The following is a 24,132-nucleotide window of genomic DNA, read 5'->3' as shown; positions in this document are numbered from 1 at the left end:
GCTTATTTTGTGACCTATCTGGCCAGGTATTTATGTTGACATTGAAACTTTTCATAATATCAATGACAATTAACACATTTTTCTAGTATGAATCAAAATATGGAAAATTTTAATTGTAATTGATAGCACTAGCTAACTGCAAAAACTAGAAGAAATTTTTGAAAACATTTTTTCGATATGGATAAAGTTTGAGTTACTTTAACAATTTACGCTGTACCTTTTTTTTTTTTTTTTTTTTTTTTTTTGCGGTACGCAGGCCTCTCACTGTTGTGGCCTCTCCCGTTGCAGAGCACAGGCTCCATACGCGCAGGCTCAGCGGCCATGGCTCACGGGCCCAGCCGGTCCGCGGCATGTGGGATCTTCCCGGACCGGGGCACAAACCCATGTCCCCTGCATCGGCAGGCGGACTCTCAACCACTGCGCCACCAGGGAAGCCCCTACGCCGTACCTTTTTGAATTTGGTGTTAAAACAAGAGTTTACTGAATTACCTTAACCTGGACAGATGTAGCTCTGAAGTCAAATGAATTCTAAAAACGATGAACCAGTTTTATCAATGAGAATGCAAATATTAAAGAGGAATGACATTTAGGTACGCAATTCAGTTACTGGAAAACTTTTAAGTATGTTTGGAACAACTTGGGTATATAACTCTACTTTTTCAATTGTAAATTTTATGAAATCTAAATATAGATCAAATATTTCCAATGAAAATATATCATCGGAATTGAGCTGTGCTGTAAGTATAAAATAGCCACCTGACTTCAAAGATTTTATAAAATATATTAAGAATATAAAATATCTCAATAATTTTTATATTGATTACATGTTAGAATGATAATATTTTGGGTACATGTGGGTAAATAACATATTATTAAAATTAATTTCACCTGTTTGAAAATAAAGTTGTATGTGGCTGATAATATACTTATATTGGACCATGCTGTCTAGAACTTGTTGCAAATGTTTCCCCTCTTACTGGTCCACCTGCTCTTCCCATGGTCTACACTTCAACATAAGAAACAGTACAATGATGGGGCCCTAGTAAGTTAAAAATACTAAAGGTTGAAATACTCTTAAACGTATCTAGTCTTTGGAGAATAAATGCTGTATCTGACTGACTGTTACTGACACTAGCAGGAAGAATTAAAAGTGGTATAGGTGATCTTATTTGCAAAGCAGAAATAGAGACAGAGATGTAGAGAACAAATGTATGGATACCAAGGTGGGGTGGGAGGAATTCGGAGATTGGGATTGACATATGTACACTATTGATACTATGTATAAAATAGACAACTAATGAGAACATACTGTATAGCACAGGGAACTCTACTTAATGCACTGTGGTGACCTAAATGGGAAGGAAATCCAAAAAAGAGGGGATATATGTATATCTATAGCTGATTCATTTTGCTGTACAGTAGAAACCAACACAACATTGTAAAGCAACTACACTCCAATAAAAATTAATTTAAAAAAATAAAATAAAATAAAAAAGTGAACTGAACTTCACCTCTGGAATTTACTACCAAGGGAAAGCAATCTTGCTAAACTCACTTATTCTAGTAACTTTTTGTAGAATCCATCAGGTTTTCTACTTAGACAATCATGTTGTCTACAAGTAAAGACAGTTTGTCTCCTTTTTCAATCTAGACACATTCCATTTCTTTTTCTTGCCCTACTGCACTGTCTAGAATCGCCAGCACAATGCTGAATAGAGGTGGGGTAGACATCCCCACTTTGTTCCTGATCTTAGAGGAAAAGCATTCAGTCTTTCACTGTTAAGTACGATAGTTAAAGGTTTTTATAGATGCCCTTTATCGGGTAGAGGAAGCTCTTCTATTCGTATTATGCTGAGATTTTTAAATCAACAGATGTCAAATTTTGCATTTCCCAAATGACTGATAAACAAACAAAAACCCCAAAACAAAACATACTTCCACATGTACACATTATCTCTGGAAGGATATCCAAGATATGGCGCAGGGAGGGGATAGTTCTTGATCTAGGAGAAAGCCCTTGCTTAAAAGGTCAGACAGAAAGAAGAACATCAGTTTTGACTAAAGTCAAAGGCAATCAGACGCTAGTGGGCAAATGTCCTCAACAGACATGTCCAGTTTAGTGCTTAAAGTGGCTTCCTCTCTCCTGGAGTGACTTCCATGACTGCACAGGAGGGAGGGAACACTTCAGAAACTCTCCAGAAGCAAATAATGAGTGATAAGCAGTAGTCCGTCATCTCCTGGAACTTTTCAAAGGAGCTATAGTGGGAGCACAGCTATCTTGGTCACATTCTATCTTGGGTACAACATGATTGTACCCTGGCCTTCAGATGTCCTTCCAAAGTCTTAACTGCAATCACATTTTATCCTATGAAGTCCTGCCATGTGGTACTGCTGATGCAGGTCAGGAGCTAAGGGCACAGGGTTGGTACACAGAAAATACAAAATAAGTAATTATTGACTAATTAAGAGTTAGCCAAGATGGATCTGCATTTCCCAGTTGGATGAAGTGCTGTGCTATGTACAGTCAGTAAACTGCACATTAGATCCCTTTTGGGTGGAAGGGGCATAAAAATATAGGATCAAGGGACTTCCCTGGTGGCACAGTGGTCAGGAATTCACCTGCCAATGCAAGGGACAGGGGTTCGATCCCTGGTCTGGGAAGATCCCACGTGCCACAGCACAACTAAGCCCGTGCGCCACAAGTACTGAGCTTGTGCTCTAGAGCCTGCGAGCCACAACTACTGAGCCCATGTGCCACAACTACTGAAGCCCACGCACCTAGAGCTTGCGCTCTGCAACAAGAGAAGCCCGTGCACCACAACGAAGAGTAGCCCCCGCTCGCCGCAACTAGAGAAAGCCCGTGAGCAGCAACAAAGACCCAACGCAGCCAAAAATAAATAAATAAATTATATATATATATATATATATATGTAGGATTAAGATATGATACGCTGCTGACATAAACCTTTATCTCACAGTGTTTCATTGTCACCTATTTATCCAGGCAAAATTTTTAAATGTCATCTTATAATTTCTTTCCCTGCTAAAACTTGTCATTTTTTTTACAAAGTTAATTACATCTTTTAAATTACTACTTGCTAAACCCTGCAAGTATAGGTGAACATGCTAAGTCAGAATAAGAAAACAATAGGCCACTTGATATGTATATATGAGAAAATCCCATTTCTGATTAAATTAGTTTTAGTTCAACACTGAACAGAATGATTAGAGTTCTGCTCCAATAGCAGCCTTCATCTAGTATATCTGCATTATTTATCACACTAGGAGAAGGGACAGATTTTTATTACTAGGGATACAAATCAATGTGAGGTTTTAACAGATGGGGTCTTGGTTGGGGGCACAGCAGCCCCTTCAGGTCCAGTGCTAAAAACCATTCAGCTATAAACACTGGAAGACTCAGAGATATTTGCTTGGCAAATCACTCATGGAATCAGCATCTTGCTAAATGTAATCTGCCTGGTCTGGGCCAGAATGAGGGCCACACATCTGCTCAGGGTAGTCAGCAGTTAGCACACTAAGCTGCAGCCACAGAGCTATATTAAGTATTATTGCTGCAAGTAGTGTAATAATACTACCACCATATAATTTTCCCCCACTGGGCTATTTTTAGAGACACTGAATAGATATTGAAGAGTTTGGCATTCAGGGAAGTGCTTCAAGTTGGACATGAGAAACAAGCACTATACACACAGTTCAGATCACTGGAGACATGGGGGAGGGGAAGGAAAAAGGCACAGCAGCTTTCAGCAGTGATTTGGCATTAGTGGTTTACCTATCCCTGGGTCCCTGACATTCTGCAAACCTGCCTCACAAATCCATAGTGTGATGAAGCTTTTTGTTCCAGTCCAAATGTGGAGAGGTAAAGAAGTTGTCTCTGAGGTTAGCTCTGGGACAGAAATACCCTGGGCTCTATTCTGGGTCTTATAACAATTCAGTCATGGAAGAGCCCAGACAGAACAAATAAACAAAGCTTTAAAACAAAAACTAAATCCACAGAACTCCAATTAATGGGATTCAATCCATAAATTGGGGAAATGATTCGTTTGTCTTTGTCTGATGGCTATCAACAAGGTCCCAAAGCTCCTTAACTGTGATTTTCTTCTTAAAATAACCCTTATATCAGTATACAGGTTTATATAATGCTGACACCTAAAGAAATCCATTGCAACTCACCCTTCCATCTCTGCTTCCACTCAAAAACAAACAAACAAAAAAACCCTTGGAATTTGGATGCAACATGAAGAAAATCCAAATTCTAGCTCCTGTTACTCAAATCAGTTTCAAAAAGTTGCCACATATAAACTACGGTAGTGATACTCAAAAGTTTAATGTCTTACCCTTCCCTGTGAAGATCTAATTTTTAAATTAAGGTACAATTTGCATACAGTAAAATTTACCCTTTTAGTGTACAGTCTGTAAGTTTTGAAAAATGCATAGTCATGTAATCAACATCACAATCAAGATACAGAACAGTTTCATCACCCAAAAATTTCCCCCATACCCCTCCTCCCAACCCCAGCCCCTGGCTGATCTAAATTCTGTCCCTATAATTTTTCCATTTCCAGACTATCATATACATCAAACCATACACTATATAGCCTTTAGAGTCCAGATTTTTTCATACTGTGTAATGCAAGTGAATTCATCCATGTTGCTGCATGTATCAGTGATTCATTCCTTTTTATTGCTGAGTAGTGTTTCATTATATGGGTGTACCACAGTTTGTTTATTCACTCATCAGTTGAGGGTCATTTGGGTTGTTTCCAGTTTTGAGAGAATGTATGGATAATGCCACTATAAACATTTATTCAAGCCAGGTTTCCATTTCACTTGGGTAAATTACTAGGAGTGGACTACTTTTGAAAATATCTGTCTGATTCTATTTATGCTATTTCTATACAGCAGATATGCATTTTCCCAATGGAATAGCTGTGATTCTAGTTCTGTGATGCTTCTCTTCCTGGTCCATCAACATCATTTCTCTGCCTCCTGCATATAGGAAACATCTCCAAATCAGCATCACTTACAAACTTCATTATCATTCTGTTTACTTTCAGCCCTAGATTATTAATTAAAATGTTAAATATTCCTGACTTCCTCATCAGCACCCTGCAGCATCCTAGGAAACAACGCTCCTTCCTAAGCCACACACACACACAATTTAACTTTACATTTGTTTAATAACATACGTTGCATCAGTAGTCTCTCCTCTATATTCTTTTTTTTTTTTTGGCGGTATGAGGCCTCTCACTGTTGTGGCCTCTCCCGTTGCGGAGCACAGGCTACGGACATGCTGGACGTGCAGGCTCAGCGGCCATGGCTCATGGGCCCAGCCGCTCCACAGCATGTGGCATCTTCCCGGACCGGGGCACGAACTCGTCTCCCCAGCATCGGCAGGTGGACTCTCAACCACTGCGCCATCAGGGAAGCCCTCTCCTCTATATTCTTAATCAGTTTTTAATTGAGCCAAGAATCTTCAGTATATTACCTTTAATAACTACAGAAAAACCAAACAGAGCTTATTCCTAGTGTACTCTCTGCAAATCACATATACAGACAAGGACCAACAGAAGCACTCTCAGAAAATTTGAGGTGTTACTCCCTAACACCAGCCTAAAAGCAACTCTGGGCATTGTTCCTCCTAAAACAGTGTCCTGTCCTAAAACCAGTGTTTCAAATAAATGCTGTATTAATTAAACTAGAAGAGAAAAAAAAGTCAGCATAATTAACATATGAAGCAACAGTATGGCCTAATTAATCACCATGAAGAGCAACTGAACAAAATACTATGCATTTTTATGGAGCAATTTAATCTGGCAAGTAATTAATCACAGAAACACTAAGCAAAACAAATGGATTTCCTTTTAAGGAAGTCACATTTATCATCTGCAATGTATCCCAAACTCTAATTTGTTATCCCAACTCAAAATTGTCCAGTAGACAATGAATTGTCAGGTTTAGTAGAACACTGATTTCTTGTAAACACAAACACAAAAAAAAACCCCAAAAAAGAACACTGAGCTTTTCAAATCAAGTTATAGTCCCTGAGCACCCAAAGAGCTGAGGGTAATGAGGCAGAGGTACATGGCAATAGGCATGGAGATCTTAACCTCAAAAGTTTTCAATTGAGGTCAGTTTAGTCAAAACCATAGATAATTGCTAAATGACTCATGAAAAGAAAACGCTTAGCATTACAAGTGACACTTACAGGTCACAGATATTACCAAAGCCCCAAAGGAAGGACCTTCAATAGCTGCCAACAGAAGGAAACAGTGCTTTTGATCCTCAGAAGGGTGGGGGGCATATTAATGCAGTGAAATTTAAGTCAAAGAAATCTCCTTTACTCCTTTTCTCCTCTGGTTTTTTTGTTTGTTTGTTTGTTTGTTTAAACAATCAGGGCCTTATTTCTTTTTAAAAAAAAGTTATTTATTTAATTCATTTATTTTTGGCTGTGTTGGGTCTTCGTTGCTGCGCGTGGGCTTTTATCTAGTTGCAGCTAACAGGGGCTACTCTTCACGTGGTGCGTGGGCTTCCCATTGCAGTGTCTTCTGCAAGACAAGGGGTTCAGTAGTTGTGGCTCGTGGGCTCAATAGTTGTGGCTCGCAGGCTCTAGAGTGCAGGCTCAGCAGCTGTGGCGCACGGGCTTAGTTGCTCCATGGCATGTGGGATCTTCCCGGACCAGGGCTTGAACCTATGTCTCCTGCATTGGCCAGCAGATTCTTAACCACTGCACCACCAGGGAAGTCCCCATATTTTTAAAATAGGAAATTAGTTCAGATTAAATGGGCAAAAGGAACAGATTTTAATTCATCGCTATCTGAATTCCATCTAGTAAATTACCGCATAAGAAAGATGAGATACACTCAAAACCCTGGTAAGAAATCTTCCGCCCCCTTCTACTCAGAATGAGCTCCAACTACAGATGGCTACTCCTGCTGCCTTTTCAGAGGTGTCACCAAGATGAATGCAGGAGAGGAGAGACCAATGAGAACCAAGTGTCTCTAGAGCTTCCTTGAGATTGAGAATTTTCATCATATGAAAATAGTGTCAAATAAGAGAGAAATTAATGTCCTTTGGTGTATAGGGTAGTGAAAATGCATTAGTGCACCCTGTGTTTGACATCCCACTCACATGTTACTGGTTTTACAAGAAATTATATAGAAACCAATTAGAACAAAAAACTTCATTAAACCTCTTAGAACAGGAGCCTGCTTTGCTAGAGCATGCACAATATCTAGGCTCCAGGGAAACATGTGTAATCAAGGTAAAATTAATCAAAACCTACATAAAAAGAACAGCAAGAGACAGTTTAAGAAGAAAATCTTTCCTCCGTGTTAGAAACTCCTAAAGTCTGATCACTGAGTACATAATTCTGCTTATTATTGTTTTCTACTATAAATACTATATTTATAATTAGGCTGGTATCACAGTAAAATTCAGACACAATTCATTTAACAATTAATCTACTGGAGCTAAAAATTCTTATCATGTCATTAATCGCCTGCTTAAAACGTTGCCTCAGTTTCAGTTTTAGATTATCACACACCTTCTTTAAGAACCCAGGGGAAATGCAACACACAGGCAAAGCTTGTTTAGGGGAGAAATAGCAGGCAGCAGTGAGTTTCACACTTTTCTCTCCCTATGGACCCCAGGCTCAGAAGAGCCTTTACTGTGACCACCAAGCTTACCAATTAAAAGAGAAAACGGTAAAGAGCATCTTCTTTCTCAGTAAAGCTCTCTCACCCACCCTCACTCCAAACTGCCTTTTAAATCTTCTTTACCTGTATGTTCTCTTTAATTTCTCAATTTAAGAAGTAATTCTTGCTATAATCTTTTTCCTCCCTCCCTCCTTTCCTCCCCCCGCCTTTTTTTTTTTAAATTTCAATTGGTAAACCCCTCTGCTGGGGGAGTAGGAGGATAGAGGAAGATTTGAACCACTCCATGAAGGTTGTTGTCCCTGACTTGTCTATAAAAGGATTTATTTTTCTAGCCTGGCCCTGGCTGATGATTCCCCCACCCACAGCTTTTTCTTCACAAATTTATTCTTTACAAAGAGCTTTGCGGTTGATTCTTAAGAAAAATTTTCAGTCTTCAAGGCCATTTTACATAAGAGCAGCAAGTCAAAACCCAGAAAGAGGAGAGATTATTCCCAAATCACCCCCAAATCAGTAGCAGAGTTGGGATTATATCAAAGCATCTGGACAAAAATTTAGAAAGAGTATTTATCAAATATGCCGATGATACAAAGCTACAAAGGAAAACCAATACATAGAATGACATAATCAGGACTCAACTAGATTGATGGGTTGTAATGAATAAAGATACATTTAATAAGGATAAAGAGTTTCATTTAGGTTAGTTTAAAAGAAAAAATCAACTAGATATGTTCAGGAGATTCACCAAAACAGTAATAGTAGCTATCTCTGAATGGTGAGATTTTACTTTACTTTGTTCTTTGCTCTTTTCTGCATTGTTTAAAAAATTTCTACAATAAGCAAGTAGCATTAAAACAAACTAACCAGCACCACAAAGCAAAACAGCACTACCAACCGAACAATTACAGGATGGAGGAGAGTTAATTTGACTGCAGGTCACCTTAAGCAGATTTGAAAGTTTTAGTGGGACCTAAGCTTGTTATGAACCAACAATGAAATTCAGCTGCTGAAAAATTAATGCAACTGGAGGCTGCAAATGAAATAGGTTCATATCCTGGGTGCTAAGAGTCTCTCTACAATCTAAGCTACTAAGATCACATCTGGATCCATTTCTAGGTGTCATCTGATCCAATAAACATTTACTGAATGCTTATTTGGTACAAGGCACACGCTAACACCACACTTTAGGAGGTAAATTGAGAAAATAAAATATATCTAAAGGACAATCACAGTACCCCAGAGATTTAGAAACCATGTCATATGAAGAACAATTGAGGGATGTTTTGCCTACAGAAGGGCAGTAGTATAAATGTTAGCCCTCTGAAGAAGTCAACATAGAAGACAGAGTAAAGGGACTTCCCTGGTGGCTCAGTCATTAAGAATAAGCTTGCCAATGCAGGGGACATGGGTTCGATCCCTGGTCCCCGAAGATCCCACATGCCGTGGAGTAACTAAGCCCGTGAGCCACAACTACTGAGCCTGTGCTCTAGAGACCGCGAGCCACAACTACTGAGCCCACGTGCCACAACTACTGAAGCCTGCGTGCCTAGAGCCCATGCTCTGCAACAAGAGAAGCCCACGCAATGAGAAGCCTGCGCACCGCAACAAAGAGTTCGGCTCACTGCAACTAGAGAAAGCCCGCGTGCAGCAACGAAGACCCAGCACAGCCAAAAATAAATAAGTAAATTTTTTAAAAAAGAGTAAATTTTTTGGTGTTGCATCTGAAGGTAGAAATATTAATAGGTTCAGGTTATAAAAAGGAAGAATCGACATGAGGAAGAGATTCTCATCATTTAGAAAACTGAATAGGGACTTCCCTGGTGGTCCAGTGGGTAAGACTCCATGCTCCCAGTGCAGGGCGCCCGGGTTAGATCCCTGGTCAGGGAACTAGATCCCACATGCATGCTGCAACTAAGAGTTCGCATGCTGCAACTAAGGGTCCACATGCTGCAACTAAAGATCCTGCATGCCACAACAAAACATGCTGCAATGAAGACCCCACGTGCCGCAACTAAGACCCAGGCAGCTAAAATAAATAAATTAATTACTTTAAAAACTGAATAGCTATAGCCTAAAGTATTAAGCACTATTTCACTAAGTCTTCAAGCAGAGGCTGGATATTACCCCAACAAATGAGATTTATGCTTTGGGAAGGAGACTGGGGTAGATGGACTCTTAAATTCTTTCAGCTTTTAAGGTTCTGTGACCCAGCACTGCTAACCTGCAAGATCAAAGTCAAATAGATAAGAGAAAGGTATGCAATCTTAGCCATTCTGGTATAATCTGAGAATTTAGAATGATTAAGCTCCTATGGCCAAGAACACTTCTCTTTTTGTTCACAATAATCCAAAGAAACCTAAAGTTTCACCTGCTGAACAGATGCCTGTTTGGGTTTGCTGATAGGATAATATATTGCTACCCAATAGTAATGGCTTCTTCATCCCATCAGCAGATTAACAGTCTACAGTTCAACATGGTTAGAGTACCTGAGTTATATGAACAGAGTTCCACTCTGACTTTTGGAAAAGGTAAACGAAGAAGGAAAAATAAGGTATAAGATGAACTGCCCACAGTTTTAAAAGACTACTTTTTAAAGTATCTTAGATATGGGATGGAAAAGGGAAAGGAATTAGGGACCTAAACTATGCCTACTGATCCCATTTGTGGCTAGGCTTTATATAAGTTACAATTAGAAGCCAGCATTTTGTGAACTAAGCCATGATTAAATATCTACATTTCCTAGCAAGAATTCCTTTTGGAAAACAACAGCAACAACCTTTTCTCAGGTGAAAACAAAATGTTTGTTTTTTTTTCTTTCCTTGGAATCAATAATAATTAGGGAGCAGCCCATCCCTAAAGGACCAGGGTCAGTTGCACCGGCAAAAGCAGGCCATCTCCAGAGAGCCAGAGGATGGAGAGAGCTGTCTGGGAAAGGGCAAAAGCCCAGGAATGATAGGCTTTGGACTGCTGTAGACTCTAGCCCCTTCCCACCCTTATGACCCCATTTTATAATGAGTCAGTTGGAAACACCTTTCTTCCTGACCTGCTAAAATAGAGCAGCTATTCTAGGTCACCCTGACTGCCCCTCTGGTTCTCAACTCCTAGTATTTAGAAAGAGTTATAAAAATAAGGAAGCAGTGACAGAAAGAGAAGAATAAAGAAATGCTCCTAAAACCACAGGCTTTTAAAGAAAGAAGCCCAAATCGATCTCACACAAACACACCACACTTCCTCTCATTCATTCTCTTTCTCTCTCTCAATGTGTTTCTTCTCAGGTTTTTGATGCCTATTTACAGAAACTGGAAATAGCATATGGTAAGTCCTGCTGATTAAAAGACTAGCAGAATGAAGAATATACATCAGATGGCTCATCTCAGATACCCATAAAAAAGTTAATGCTAGGTTTAAAATCTAAGCTAATTTACCACACCATATTACCTATAAAATTATAGGTAGGAAATCCAATGAATAACCAATGGGACAGATACAAACCAAAGGTCTTTGCTATGTAAATACATATTTACGAAACAGAGATATGTTGTGAGACTATGTACCTAAAGAAAGAGGAGAGAATTTGCTCTCCTGCCACATGGGGCCCATTCACTCACACACCTGGGACCGAGGGCTAGAACATTCTGGAGTAAACTGCCAATCATACATTTCTCCTCCAGCGTTCTTAGCAATTTTATCTGCAACTGTCTGCTGAGAAGAAAGCCCTTCCAACTTACCTCAAGACCCTGTACTCTCAATGACCTTAGTCACCAGAAAGCAGCTACTCCATTATCACTGGCTCAGTCACAAAGGCAGTCCCTCAAAGCCACCTCCAAAAGGCTCAAGTAAGTACTTGGCATAATTCATTAAGAAAGAGAAAAATATCAGTGTAATTAACAAGCAAAAAGACTGTCTAAGCATTTGCCAAAACAACATTCAAAATAAGGTCATCAGATCTTATTTGCAAAGCAGAAATAGAGACACAGACGTAGAGAACAAATGTATGGATACCAAGGGGGAAAAGGGTGGGGATGGAGGAATTGGGAGACTGGGATTGACACATATACATTATTCATACTATATATAAAATAGACAACTGATGCGAACATACTGTATAGCACAGGGAACTCGACCTAATGCACTGTGGTAACCTAAATGGGAGGGAAATCCAAAAGGGAGGGGATATCTGTATGTGCATGGCTGATTCATTCTGTTGTTCAGTGGAGGCTAACACAACACTGTAACACAACCATACTCCAATAAAAATTAATTAAAAAATAAAATAAATAAAACAGAGTTGGCATTAAAAAACAAAAACAAACAAACAAACAAAAACAAAATAAGGTCATCAGATACATATAGGATCTCTCCCAACTAACTCACAATTAAGAGGTTCCTCAAGCTGGCTGTCACATTCCTATGGAACACTAGCCTTTACAAAGGGTGAGGCCCCACACCTAGAAGGCCTTAACTGATACTCTCAGAGCGTGCACCTGGAACCCACCGAGGAGCTCCTTCTATTTCATATTCCAGTAGCTGGATTCAGGACAGAGGGCTGGGCTCAAAGTTGAATAAGGGAAGAATTTCACATATTTCCTGAGAAAGGATGCATTAGAAACAGGACCCTAATTTTGTCTACTTTTTCATATCTGGAGCTAGGACTAGGTGATAGTGGGGGAAAAGTCTATATTTAGAGTTTAGATACATACATTTCCTTTGTGAGAGATTTTCTCACAAGTAGATATTAGACACAGCATTCTAGAACCTGCTGTATTGTTTGGTGAACTAATAGCCCACAGCTATTTCTTTTTCTATACTCAAAATGTGAGCAATCAGAGCTTACTGGCTTTTACTGCCTACATGTTGAGCTTTATAACTAAGAGTACAGGTACACAAGTAATAGGACTAATTGGTGAACAGTTGTTTTGGAGGTATATAATTTCTGAGAGGACACAGTACTTTGATACTGTGCACAAAAGAGTTCTTAGGTGCGTCATTTTATGTCGGGAGTCAGTGTTGGTTTGTGGAAGAAATTCTTGTCCTGTGCCATATCTTTTACAACTAATTTTCTCCCAAGCAAGGTAGGAGCTGCTGATCGTGGCCTGTTTTTATTGGCTCAGATAAGGGACTGTCTATGGAGTATGACTCCTAGGAGAAAATTATACAACATATGTTCTCCGACCAAATTTCTTTCTATTGTTGATTTCTAATTTCATTCTACTGTGGTCAAAGAATATACCTTGTATTATTTCTATCATTTAAAACTTATTGAGGTTTGTTTTATGGAAGAGCAAACTAAGCCTAATGCAAGCAGAAGGAAGAAAATTTTAAAAAAACAAGAGTGGAAATAATGAAATAGAAAAAAGAAAAAAGAGAAAAATCGATGAAACCAAAAGGTGATTCTTTGAAAAGATCAACAAAATTGACAAATTTTTAGCTAGACTAACAAAGAAAAAAGAGGAAATTCAGATTACTAGAATTAGATATAAAGGAGAGAACATTACTACTGTCCTTACAGAATAAAAAAAGTAACATTATGAACAACTGTACGCCAATAAACTAGACAACTTAGACAAAATGGACAAATTCCTAGGAAGACACAAATTACCAAAACTGACTCAAGAAGAAACAGACAATCTGAACAGACCTATAAGAAACAAAGAGAATGAATTACAATCTCAAAAAAACTACCTGTGAAAAAAAGCCCAGGCCCTGGTGGCTTCACTGATTAACTGTACCAAAGATTTAAAGAAGAATTAATACTGATCTTTCACAAAGTCTTCCAAAAAAACAAAAGAGAAGGGACCACTTCCCCAACTCATTCTGTGAGGCCAGCATTACCTTGATATCAAAACCAAAGACATCACCCGATAACTGGCAGTTGAGTGAGTGGGTGCATAGGGATCGCTGGGCGGTGGGGACTCATTGCCAGACCTGATTCTCCTGGTGTGCATTTCTCCGCTCCGGGCCACAGACCACGGATCACAGACCAGGGACCCAGCAACACTTTTTTCTGAACATCCCTGGGTGAGGTAAGACTGCTGGGGAGGGGACAGATTCCTCCCTCACCAATGCACCTCCTGGCCCACGTGGGGACGGTTCCAGGCACCGGAATTAGCTTCCAAGGTTCCAAGGTTCACCGCAGGCTGGCATCGGCCAGAGCGAGCATGCTGAGAAAGTTTCACCATCATCTTCGGTTAATATCACAACCTTTGTGCATGCGTGAATAAAGTTTCCTTCCCCCCCCCCAAATAAAAAACCCAAAGACATCACAAGATAACTACAGAGAAATATCTCTTATGAATATGGACACAAAAATTCTTCAGCAAAATATTAGCAATCTGAGTCTAGCAACATATAAAAAGAATTATAAACCATAACTAAGTGAGATTTATCCTAGGAATGCAAGATTGGTTGGTTTAACACCTGAAACTCAATTAATGTAATATAACCATATCAATAGAATAAGCGAAAACCACATGATCGACTCAATAGATGCAGAAAAAGTAGTTGACAAAACCCAACACCCTTTCAATGTTAAAAAAAAAAAAAGGCAAGAAACCAGAAATAGAAGGGAACTTCCTTAGCCTAATAAAGAGCATCTACCAAAAAAAAACAAACCACAGTTGTTTTTAATAAAGTATTAGAAAGAAAATTTTAAAACACCTATAATCTCTCTAACCAGAGATAAGAACACATTGGTTAGTTTCCTTTCATATTCTTTTTTTTTTTTTTCCATTTTCATGGCTTTCGGGATCTTAGTTCCCCGACCAGGGATTGAACCAGTGCCCCCTGCAATGGAAGCTCAGAGTCTTAACCAATGGACCACCAGAGAAATCCCCTCATATTCATTTTGAGGACATTCTCTTTTACTACAATTATAACAAGATGGCAGACTGCTCACCTGAAAATAATAAAGCCAGTTTCATGATCAAACATCTCAAAGGGCTAGAAGTGATGGAAAACATAAACTCTCCATTCAAACTATTTTCCCATCAATGATGCCAAGACGCAGACTAACAGCCTAAGTTTCAGTGTTCCCCTAATGTCAGCCTGTAATAATATCATTTTGATCTCTGGTCCCTTTTAAGTCCACATGAGGTGGGGCCAAAGGAACTGAGCAAATTTGAATATGTTAGGTACTCGCTTGTCTAGAATGCGGTTCTGTGCAGATCATCAGAACCGAGGCTGGTAAGACCCCCAGCTATGCACATTCGGGATGGCAATTTTTTAAAAAAGATAATAATAATGAACATTTACATAGCATTGACTATGTGCCAGGCACTATTCTAAGTGCTTTTCATATATTGTCATTTAATCATCTCAACAATGACACAGGTTCCATTATTATCCTCACTTTACAGATGAGGAAACTCAAGCAAAAAGTAGTTAAATAACTTATTCAAAGTAAGCAGTAGAGCTCAGACTTAAACTCAGACAACCTAACTCTAGAGTCCCTGCTCTTAAACAAGCAGAAGAATGAGCAAACCTAAAAACCAGAAGGAATGAAGAGATGCAGAAAAAAATGTGGAGTCTCCATTTCTATACCTTATCAGTTAAGTTCCAAATTCAGCCTGATTCAAATTAAGAATTCAGAGTCGTGGTTATCTCAAAAAGAACAAAGTGGGTGCTGGGAGAACTGGATATCCATATGCAAAAAAATGAAGTTGGACTCTTACCATACACCATGTAAAAAACTTCACTCAAAATGGATCAAAGACCTAAATGTAAAAGCTAAAACTATAAAACTCTTCGAGCAACATAGGGGAAAAGCTTCATGACTTGCACTGGCAACGATTTCTTGGATATGACAACAAAAACACAGACAGCAAAAGAAAAAAATAGGTAAGCTGGACTTCATCAAAATTAAAAAGTTTTATGCATCAAAGGACACTATCAATAGAATGAAAAGGCAACCCATGGAAAGGGAGAAAATATTGGCAAACCATACATCTGATAAGAGATTGATATCCAGAATACATAAAGAATTACTAAAACTCAACAACAACACAACCCAATTTAAAAATCCTCAAAGGACTTGAATAGACACTTCTCCAAGGAAGATACCAAATGGCCAATAAGCACATGAAAAGATACTCAAAACCACTAGTTATCAGGGGAATGAAAATCAAAAATCACAATGAGATATACTTCACACCCAAAGGGACGGTTATGATTGAGAAGAAACAGAAAATAACAAATGCTGGCGAGGCTATGGAGAAATTCGAACCTTTGTGTATCACTGATGGGAATGTAAAATGGTGTGGCTGCTGTGGAAAAAGGTATAATGATTCCTCAAAATATGAAAAATAGAATTACTATATGATCCAGCAATCCTACTTCTGAGTATATACCCTAAAGAAGTGAAAGCAGGTTCTCAAATATTTCTACACCCATGTTCACAGCAGCATTATTCATAGTAGTCAAAAGGTGGAGGATGCAAGTGTCCATCGATGGATAAAGAAAATGTAGTATATATATATGACGGAAGACTGAATTTGGTCTTTAAAAAAAGGAAGGAAATTCTGATACATGCCATGACATGGAAGAACCTTGTGGATGTTAGGCCAAGTAAAAAACCCAGTCACAAAAGGACAAATAGTGTATAATTCCTCTCATATGAAGTTCCTAGAGTAGACACAGAAAGTAGAATGGTGATTTCCAGGGGTTGGGAAGAGGAGGGAATGAGGAATTACTGTTTAATGAGTACAGAGTTTCAGTTGGGGAAGATAAAGAAGTTCTGGAGATGTTTGGCGGTGATGATGGTGGTTGCACAACAATGTGAATGTACTTAATGCCACAGAACTGTAGACTTTAAAAATGGTTAAAATGGTAAATTTTATGTTACATATATTTTCCCACAATTTTTTTTTAAAAAGCAAAATGGAGAAAGACCCCAAGGGAATTTCAGGTTGAGGTAAGGAGGGGTTTTATATGCTAAAGTCACAGCAGCCCCAACAAAAAAAATCTTAATATTTCATTATAAATATCTGAATCTCCTAAACCAAGACTTCTTTACTGCACTGCAGTTCACAAGCTTAGATACAACCTAATGCAAAACCTCACTTTGCAGCATAAACCAAGTTAGGGCAAAAGAGATGATTAACCACATGGGATTCAGTGTTTGGTTTTTCATTTCTAGCTGTAGTCTTAAGAGATTAGGGAACAGCAACTATTAGAATAATATGTAATGTTCCCAGGCATTGGGGAAATGATATTATAGCAGCCTCATTTTGGTGCTTTGTTTTAATCTGCATAATGCTTTTCATTCTCTGTAATGGGAGATCTGCAGGGTCTGATTAACAGAAGAAAGGTCATTACTGATAAATTCTGACCCCGGGGATAATCTGAGCCTGCCTGCCACTTTAGAGCAGACAACTGGACTAGAAGATTATGTTCGTGTACTCCTTGCTACTCAAGAGCCATCTGCCCAATGCCTCTGCTTCTATCATTAGTCACTTTAGTCCATATTTACTTTTCACTAGACGAAGTTGCATCTTTCAGCTGAAATGCTTGGCATCAAACTGCTCCCCCTCTCAACTCGTCAGTATCCATTCTGATAAGAGAGCTGTGACTAAGAGGCAAATTTTGTAGCCCAAACAGGTGCATGGGCAAAGGGATTTGGGGAGATTTTGCCTGGATGAGACCTTCTATGCCCTTCCCAACTCTAACTCTGTGGCCATCAACAGTGGCCTTGATTACTGCCTGAGGGTTTTCCGTACCCCCGACCCCGTGACAGTCAGAATTCTATACACAGCCCACTCCAAAGGGTGTTATTCTCAATGAACCCCCGTATCCAGAGGGTGCTGAGAGATTTTCTTGTTCCTGAGAGCCCCCAGCAGAGTGTACATTTAAAGCATTCCTTTTTTTTTTTTTTTTTTTTGAGGGAGTATTTTTTAGGATGAAGGAAAATAGCTACATAAGCACATAAGCACATAAGCAGGAGGGAGGAGCACACCTCAGCATCGGAACAAAAAGACCAGTGGAGCAAACAGGGGGACAAGAGGCAATCTCACTGGGGAACAATTAAGAGACTTACAAAGAAATGCACTAAATTCTCATTCCAAACCCCAGGCTTGTCACTAACCCCAGCAGTACCTAAAAAGTCATTCTCAAAGACAAACTAAACTTTAGCTTAATGCATTCCAAATAAAAGGAAAAATTAATATATTAACTATAGAGTAATATCATAGATCAAACTTTATCCACCTTAAGAAAATTACAGATCAGGAGAAAAACCTATTTGCAGTCATTCAGCCACTATTTCTGTGAGCAACAAGAGAACAGGATTGTGAACTTGGTGCTAATAAAATGCTCATTAAGTGAAAAGCAATAAGATGTTAACGTGAAGAGATTCATTAAGGGCTTCAAATTACTTACCTTCAAAGTTCTTTGGTTAGATGAAGGTCAGATTTTAGTCTAACATTTTTCTTTTTCTCTTTTTACTAATTAGGTTAATGGTCAGCAGACATCTTCCCTAAAGTACAGGACCTCACTGGGGTAGCCTGCTAAGTGGTGACAGGAAATATTTAGCATAGAAGTCTCCAAGCGAAACTAAATGTTTTCCTTCCAGCCCTGCACATAGCCCCTCAGGGTATTTTTCCTTTGGGGATCAGTAGATATGTGAAGGCAGCTGAAGTAACAATTATACCAAGTGGAATTTTAAAGGTGGAGCAATACTATTTTATTTTTCTTGTGGCAAAGCAATGGAACAACGCTCTGATACGGAGGAACAAACATAGGGCCCTGTATGTTAATGACATCAGGTGTTTCAGTAAAAATAGCAGTTTCTAAGCAGCTGCATTTTAAGAATCTCTCTGAAGGATCAAGCAGGAAGAGAGAGACAAATTGTTTAAACACAAATAACTTTGACAGTTAAAGAACTAGCATGACTAAGCCACTAAAGACAAGTAAAAAGCAAACACTGACACTTGAGCAAATTTAGGCCTCCAAGCAAGTAGAAGTACTTTTAATTTTCACTGTCACAATCTAAACTCCAAAAAAGAGAAAGGTCTGCAGGCTTTCTGCTGCTTTTCACTGTTGGTGAGATACTGTTAGGGTTGCCATTGCATGCACTGCGTTCCAGAAGATCCCAAAGACATAACTTGTAGCTGTCATCAACTGGCAAACCAGTCTCCGAGGCCCTCCCAGCTGTTAGGTATCTGAAAATTTCACACGCAACCCAATCCCTTGCCGTGATTATCAAAGAATATACATACTACAGGAGAGGTGGCTAAGAGTTTGTTCACTCTGCCTTAGAAATCTTTTCCAGGGGGTTTCCCTGGTGGTCCAGTGGTTAAGATTCTGCACTTCCACTGAAGGGGTTTGATCCCTGGTTGGGGAAGTTCCGCATGCCGTGAAGTGCAGCCAAATTTAAAAGGAAGGAAGGAAGGACGGAAGGGAGGGAGGGAGTTAGGAAGGAAGGGAGAAAGAGAAAGAAAGAAGGAAGGAAGGGAGGGAGGGAGGAAAGGAAGGAAGGAAGGAAGGAAGGAAGGAAGGAAGGAAGAAAGAAAGAAAAGAAAAAAGAAAATCCTTTCCAGGTGTAGGATCAACAAAAAACAGAAAGAAATCCTTTCCAGGTGTGGGATCAATACAACCTTTACAAACAACATAAGTAAATGTTGCATACCATCACAACTTTACTACTAAGCCTTTATACACTCTGTCGTTGATAATCAATTTGGTGGCCAGAAGTTAAATATCCCATAGTATCCCTGGGAGACCCACAGGTCTAATTTTCAGAAGTTAAATATCCCATAGTATCCCTGGGAGACCCACAGGTCCAATTTTCTGACAGTCTCTTGTTTTCTAAACCACCCAAAGTTAACAGTGTCATGGATGTACAACACAAGGCTCTTAAGAAGCAAAGCTAAGGAGCATAAGGCAGCACTCATTACCATTGGCTCAGTGGAATGCTGACTTCTTAGTCATACCACTTATTTGCCCTCAGCTAAGAGAATACTAACTTGGAGAAAAGAATACTCCTTGGAACACCCTTATTCAAAGCAACACAGCCTACCTACAAAGAAAAGCAAAACATCTTTTACGGGTAACATTTTAACATTTAGAGAAGGGATAAATGAAGACATACTTGGGAAACATTCTAAGGAAGGCTCAGAATGCTAAACCAGAAAAATGGTATGGCATTTCCTCAAAATATTAAACATAAGATTACCATACAATCTATCAATTCCACTTCTGCGTATATTCGCAAAAGAAGTGAAAGCAGGAACTGAACAGATATTTGTACACCCATGTACAAATAACCAAAACCACAACAACCAAAAGGTGGAAGCAATCCACTTGGGGTTTCATCAGTGATGAATGGATAAACAAAATGTGGCATATACATAAAATGGAATATTAGGGCTTCCCTGGTGGCGCAGTGGTTAAGAATCCACCTGCCAATGCAGGAGACACGGGTTCGAGCCCTGGTCCGGGAAGATCCCACATGCCGCGAAGCAACTAAGCCCGTGCGCCACAACTACTGAGCCTGCGCTCTAGAGCCCACAAGCCACAATTACTGAGCCCATGTGCCACAACTACTGAAGCCGGCGTGCCTAGAGCCCGTGCTCCACAACAAGAGAAGCCACCACAATGAGAAGCCCACGCGCCGCAACAGAGTAGCCCCCACTCGCCGCAACTAGAGAAAGCCCATGCGCAGCAACAAAGACCCAATGCAGCCATAAATGAATGAATGAATGAATGAATAAATAAATAAACAGTAATATTACTCAGCCTAAAAAGGAAGGAAATTCTGACACATGCTACAACAGGGATGGACTGTACAGACATTACGCTAAATGAAATCACCAGTATTTTATAGTTTACTAAATACTTTAATATATGTAATTCTCACAACCACTTCCCTGTAAAACAATTGATATCATCATGACCTCCATTTTATAGATGGTGGAAAGAGGTCCAGAGATGCTAAATAACTTGCTCAAGATCACATATTAAGTGGTAGAGATAAAAATTGAAAACCCAGTTTCTCTAACTCAAATTTCCATGCCCATGCCCCTTTCAATACCTCATACTGAGTTTTCTGTTTACCTCCATAGTAGCCTTTGATGTAACACTATAGAAGGAGGCGTTACTATATAAAAGAAAGAGCCCTGGACTTGTGAATTAGAAGACCTATGATTAATTCTCAGCTTTGCCACACAACAATTGTGGGATTTCTGCAATTCAAATATCCTTAAGACTCAGTTTCCTCATTGGTAAAAAGTATATTTTTTTAAAGTTTATAATGCATGCTATAGAGTTTGACGACTGAAGAAGACAGCAGTTTAAGAAAGAGCAGCAACAAGTTTAGCACTTATTAAGTGAAAATAAATGTTAAAAAGGAAAAAAGTAAACTTTTGCAGGCTCAGCATCACCAGTATTTCCCCCTGATCTGGCTTTAGGGTGATAAGTGATATTCTAACACATCTTTCCAGTAACCTGTTGAAAAAACTGACTGGATCTTTGATACTTTTTACATATACTCCAAGTCTAATTCATTAGCAACAGTGAGGATGATATAATTACTCGCTGCAGCAAGTTCATCAAAGAAGTTTGAGGAATGAAAATGGAGGTATAGGTAGGCCTGATAGAGACCTAAAAAGAGAAGGAAGAGGTCATGGTTATCTGCTCAAAGCTCAGGCCAGTCGTTTCTGGGCTATTGAGAAAAGGGACAAAAAAAAGAAAAAAGAAAAAGGACAGGCCAATAGCTTAAATCAGCTGTTTGATGGCCCTTGGGAAGACTGACAGCAGTCAAGCCAGAAGCCACTGAAAGGAAAAGCAACAAAGTAGGAGATAAAGAAAGCATAAAGGATTGTGATCAAGGAAACAGGCCCCAGATGAAAAGGAACTGCCTGGAAAGCCTAAGTAAATACATGAATAAATAAACACAACATAAACTATACCCATATGCACTTCATACTGTAGCCCGGAATCTAGTGTTTCTTTCAAACACTCACATTTGTCATACTGCCCTTGGGTCACAAAGGGATATTTGGGAGAAAGCAGTTTGTAATTCCTGAATCCTACAGAAAATCACATTTATCATAAGGCCTTACTACAGTATCTGGCTTATTTGCTCGATGCAGTTATGTATTTAGTTGTGAGATTTATAAAACCGTGTTTACTACAAAATGTCTCGCGTCAGGTAAGGCAGATCAACCTTCAATACCTTCAATACAATCTTGTTAGCACATCTCACCCCCATGCTCCCTCATCCCAGCCCTCCCAACACACACATTTCACACTTTTTCTTTTGTTCCCAGATTTGCCAACACTAGTACATCACTGCAGGGACAGGACATTTTACCTTAAAAAAAAAAAAAAAAGGGCAAGGAAAAGAAAGATATAGAAATAAACACAATCCCAACTCTGTCACAAATTAGAATCTATACCAAGTTGTAAATGTGCATTACTATTACTGGAAATGTCTGGCAAGGCTTACATCTGGAGCTAAATCAAGTTTCCCCATCTGTTGGGTTTGCCTCTTCTACTCAATGTTAATTTTTCAATTGTTTGCAAGAGCAATATAATAACTGTTGAGAAAATGAAAAATAATAGGCACAAAGGGAGCAAGGCATGAAAGAAAAGTCAGCTTTAGGTTTCATAATACTGAAGGCACATTCTCTCCATTTACAAACAGCTCACTCCTGTGAGTGTGTGCTACTTCCTCAAAACCCTAAACCAACTCCATGTCTGACTCAATTTTATCCAATACAGACAGCACTCTATAATTGCCTTGCTGTTTCATAAGAAACCTGAAATGACTTAGCCCCATGAGCTCCATTTGGCTCTGTTTACCACAAACAGAAATAGCCATGTAAAGCAAAACGTCAAAGTTCCAGATCCCCATGAGTCATTCATTCAACTCTTGGAGAATGACAGAAAAAATTGCCACAGAACAGCTTTCAGATGACCTATACACAGAAAACACTTTGGCAACAAAGATGCTGAAACGGGCTTGCAACGATCTCTTGGTAAGAAAATTCAGAGAAGAGCAAACACTGTGAGTTATTTCAATATGACAAAATGAAAGTCACATGCATTCCTGCTTTTCTTGATCAAATACGACAATTTCTTCCACTCCTACAGACATCAGGGCTTAAAATAGTGGTGCTGTTCAACACACTCCACTTAGAAAGGTACAATAAACCTCAGGATGAGCCAAGGAACTCTGAAAGAGATAAATCCTCATTCCTCACCTGATATTAACCAACGCGTGGGTCACCTTGCTAGCTGCTTCTTTCCACTGGCCTGCATTGGTAGAAAGCCTCAGGACTGTAAAAAAGGAAAGAACAAAGATGTGTTAGACCCCTGGTATAAAACACAAATATGAGGAATGAAGACACATCACAGAATATCACTATTAGAATAACCAAACGGAGCCTGGGCCAATCTTCTATTTAAGACATCTTCATCTAGGGAAAAAAGTAAGGGCTTATTCTCAACTATCTTTACCGCAAACTTTTTCCTCTTTTTTTCACTTTCTATCAAAATATTCTACTCCTCCTCTGCCTTGGGCTCCCCTCTCTCCACTCCCTGCTAGTTTTTGCATTCATTTAAAATCTACACTGGGGTGTGATGGGTCACCTGATTGCCACATTTATCATTTCCCTAATGGCTGGGGCTGATTTAGTGGAACTGGCCAGCTGAGCAAGTGCCCCCTCCTGCTCCACATACAGTATGTCTTTCTCCTGAAGGTCTAAGCTGGGTCAAACAGGACAAATAACCTTGCAAGATAGAAGATGGTCATGTTTCAATCAAGGAGTAACCTGTTTTAGCTCCTCTGACTTAACTGTGTGACCTGCAACATGAATCAACAGGAATATTCTTCCCTTCTCTGACCAAAGTCTCTTTTCCACCCTTACTCACAGGAGAAGGAATGATGGAAATACAGATCATCATATCCTCTATCAGCTATGAGCTTCATGGTCACACTATACTGTACCTACACTATTTTGGAAAAGAGACAAACCAACACAAGTGCTCCTTGAAAGAGCAAGCATATGGTGGGCACTCCAAGCATATGTTTTTAACGAGTGAATAACTAATATGAGCTAAACATGTAGCGAGTTTACTATGTGCCAGAAATTGGACAAAGGTTATATGCAATACAGCATACATATGAGACTCAGAGGAGACAAATAATTAATTGATCAAGTTCATTCACAGAGTTGTAGGTAATGGAGCTAGAATTTAAACCTAGAGGGAATGGTTCTACAGCCTGTACTTACACAGTGAATGGTTAAGAGTGTGAACTCTGAAGCCAACTGTCGGAATCCCAGTCTAGCCCCTGCCACTTACTAGAGAATAATACCAATACTTACATGAAAGGATAATCATGAAAATCAAGTAAGTTACATATAAAGCCTTAGATCAGTGCATGGCACATAGTAAATGTTATATAAGTATTAGCTATTATGAATTTAAATAGACTTGTCTCCCAAACAAATAAAAGAAT

General features: G+C 39.2%; 1 protein-coding gene across 7 annotated transcripts in view; it reads right to left on the bottom strand.

The window, feature by feature from the left end:
- The window catches only part of ARMH3 (armadillo like helical domain containing 3), a 173,796-nt gene that overhangs the window by 52,847 nt on the left and 96,817 nt on the right, over positions 1–24,132 (bottom strand). For all 7 annotated transcript variants that reach the window (XM_079900635.1, XM_079900639.1, XM_079900634.1 and 4 more), the window contains one exon: positions 22,874–22,949. In XM_079900635.1, coding sequence (XP_079756761.1) covers positions 22,874–22,949 — 76 coding nt within the window. The remainder of the gene's footprint in view (positions 1–22,873; positions 22,950–24,132) is intronic.

The sequence above is a fragment of the Stenella coeruleoalba genome (assembly GCF_951394435.1).
Source record: "Stenella coeruleoalba genome assembly, chromosome: 16".
NCBI lineage: Eukaryota > Metazoa > Chordata > Mammalia > Artiodactyla > Delphinidae > Stenella > Stenella coeruleoalba.
The sequence above is the reverse complement of the archived record's forward strand: the minus strand, read 5'-3'. Positions and strand labels throughout refer to the sequence as shown.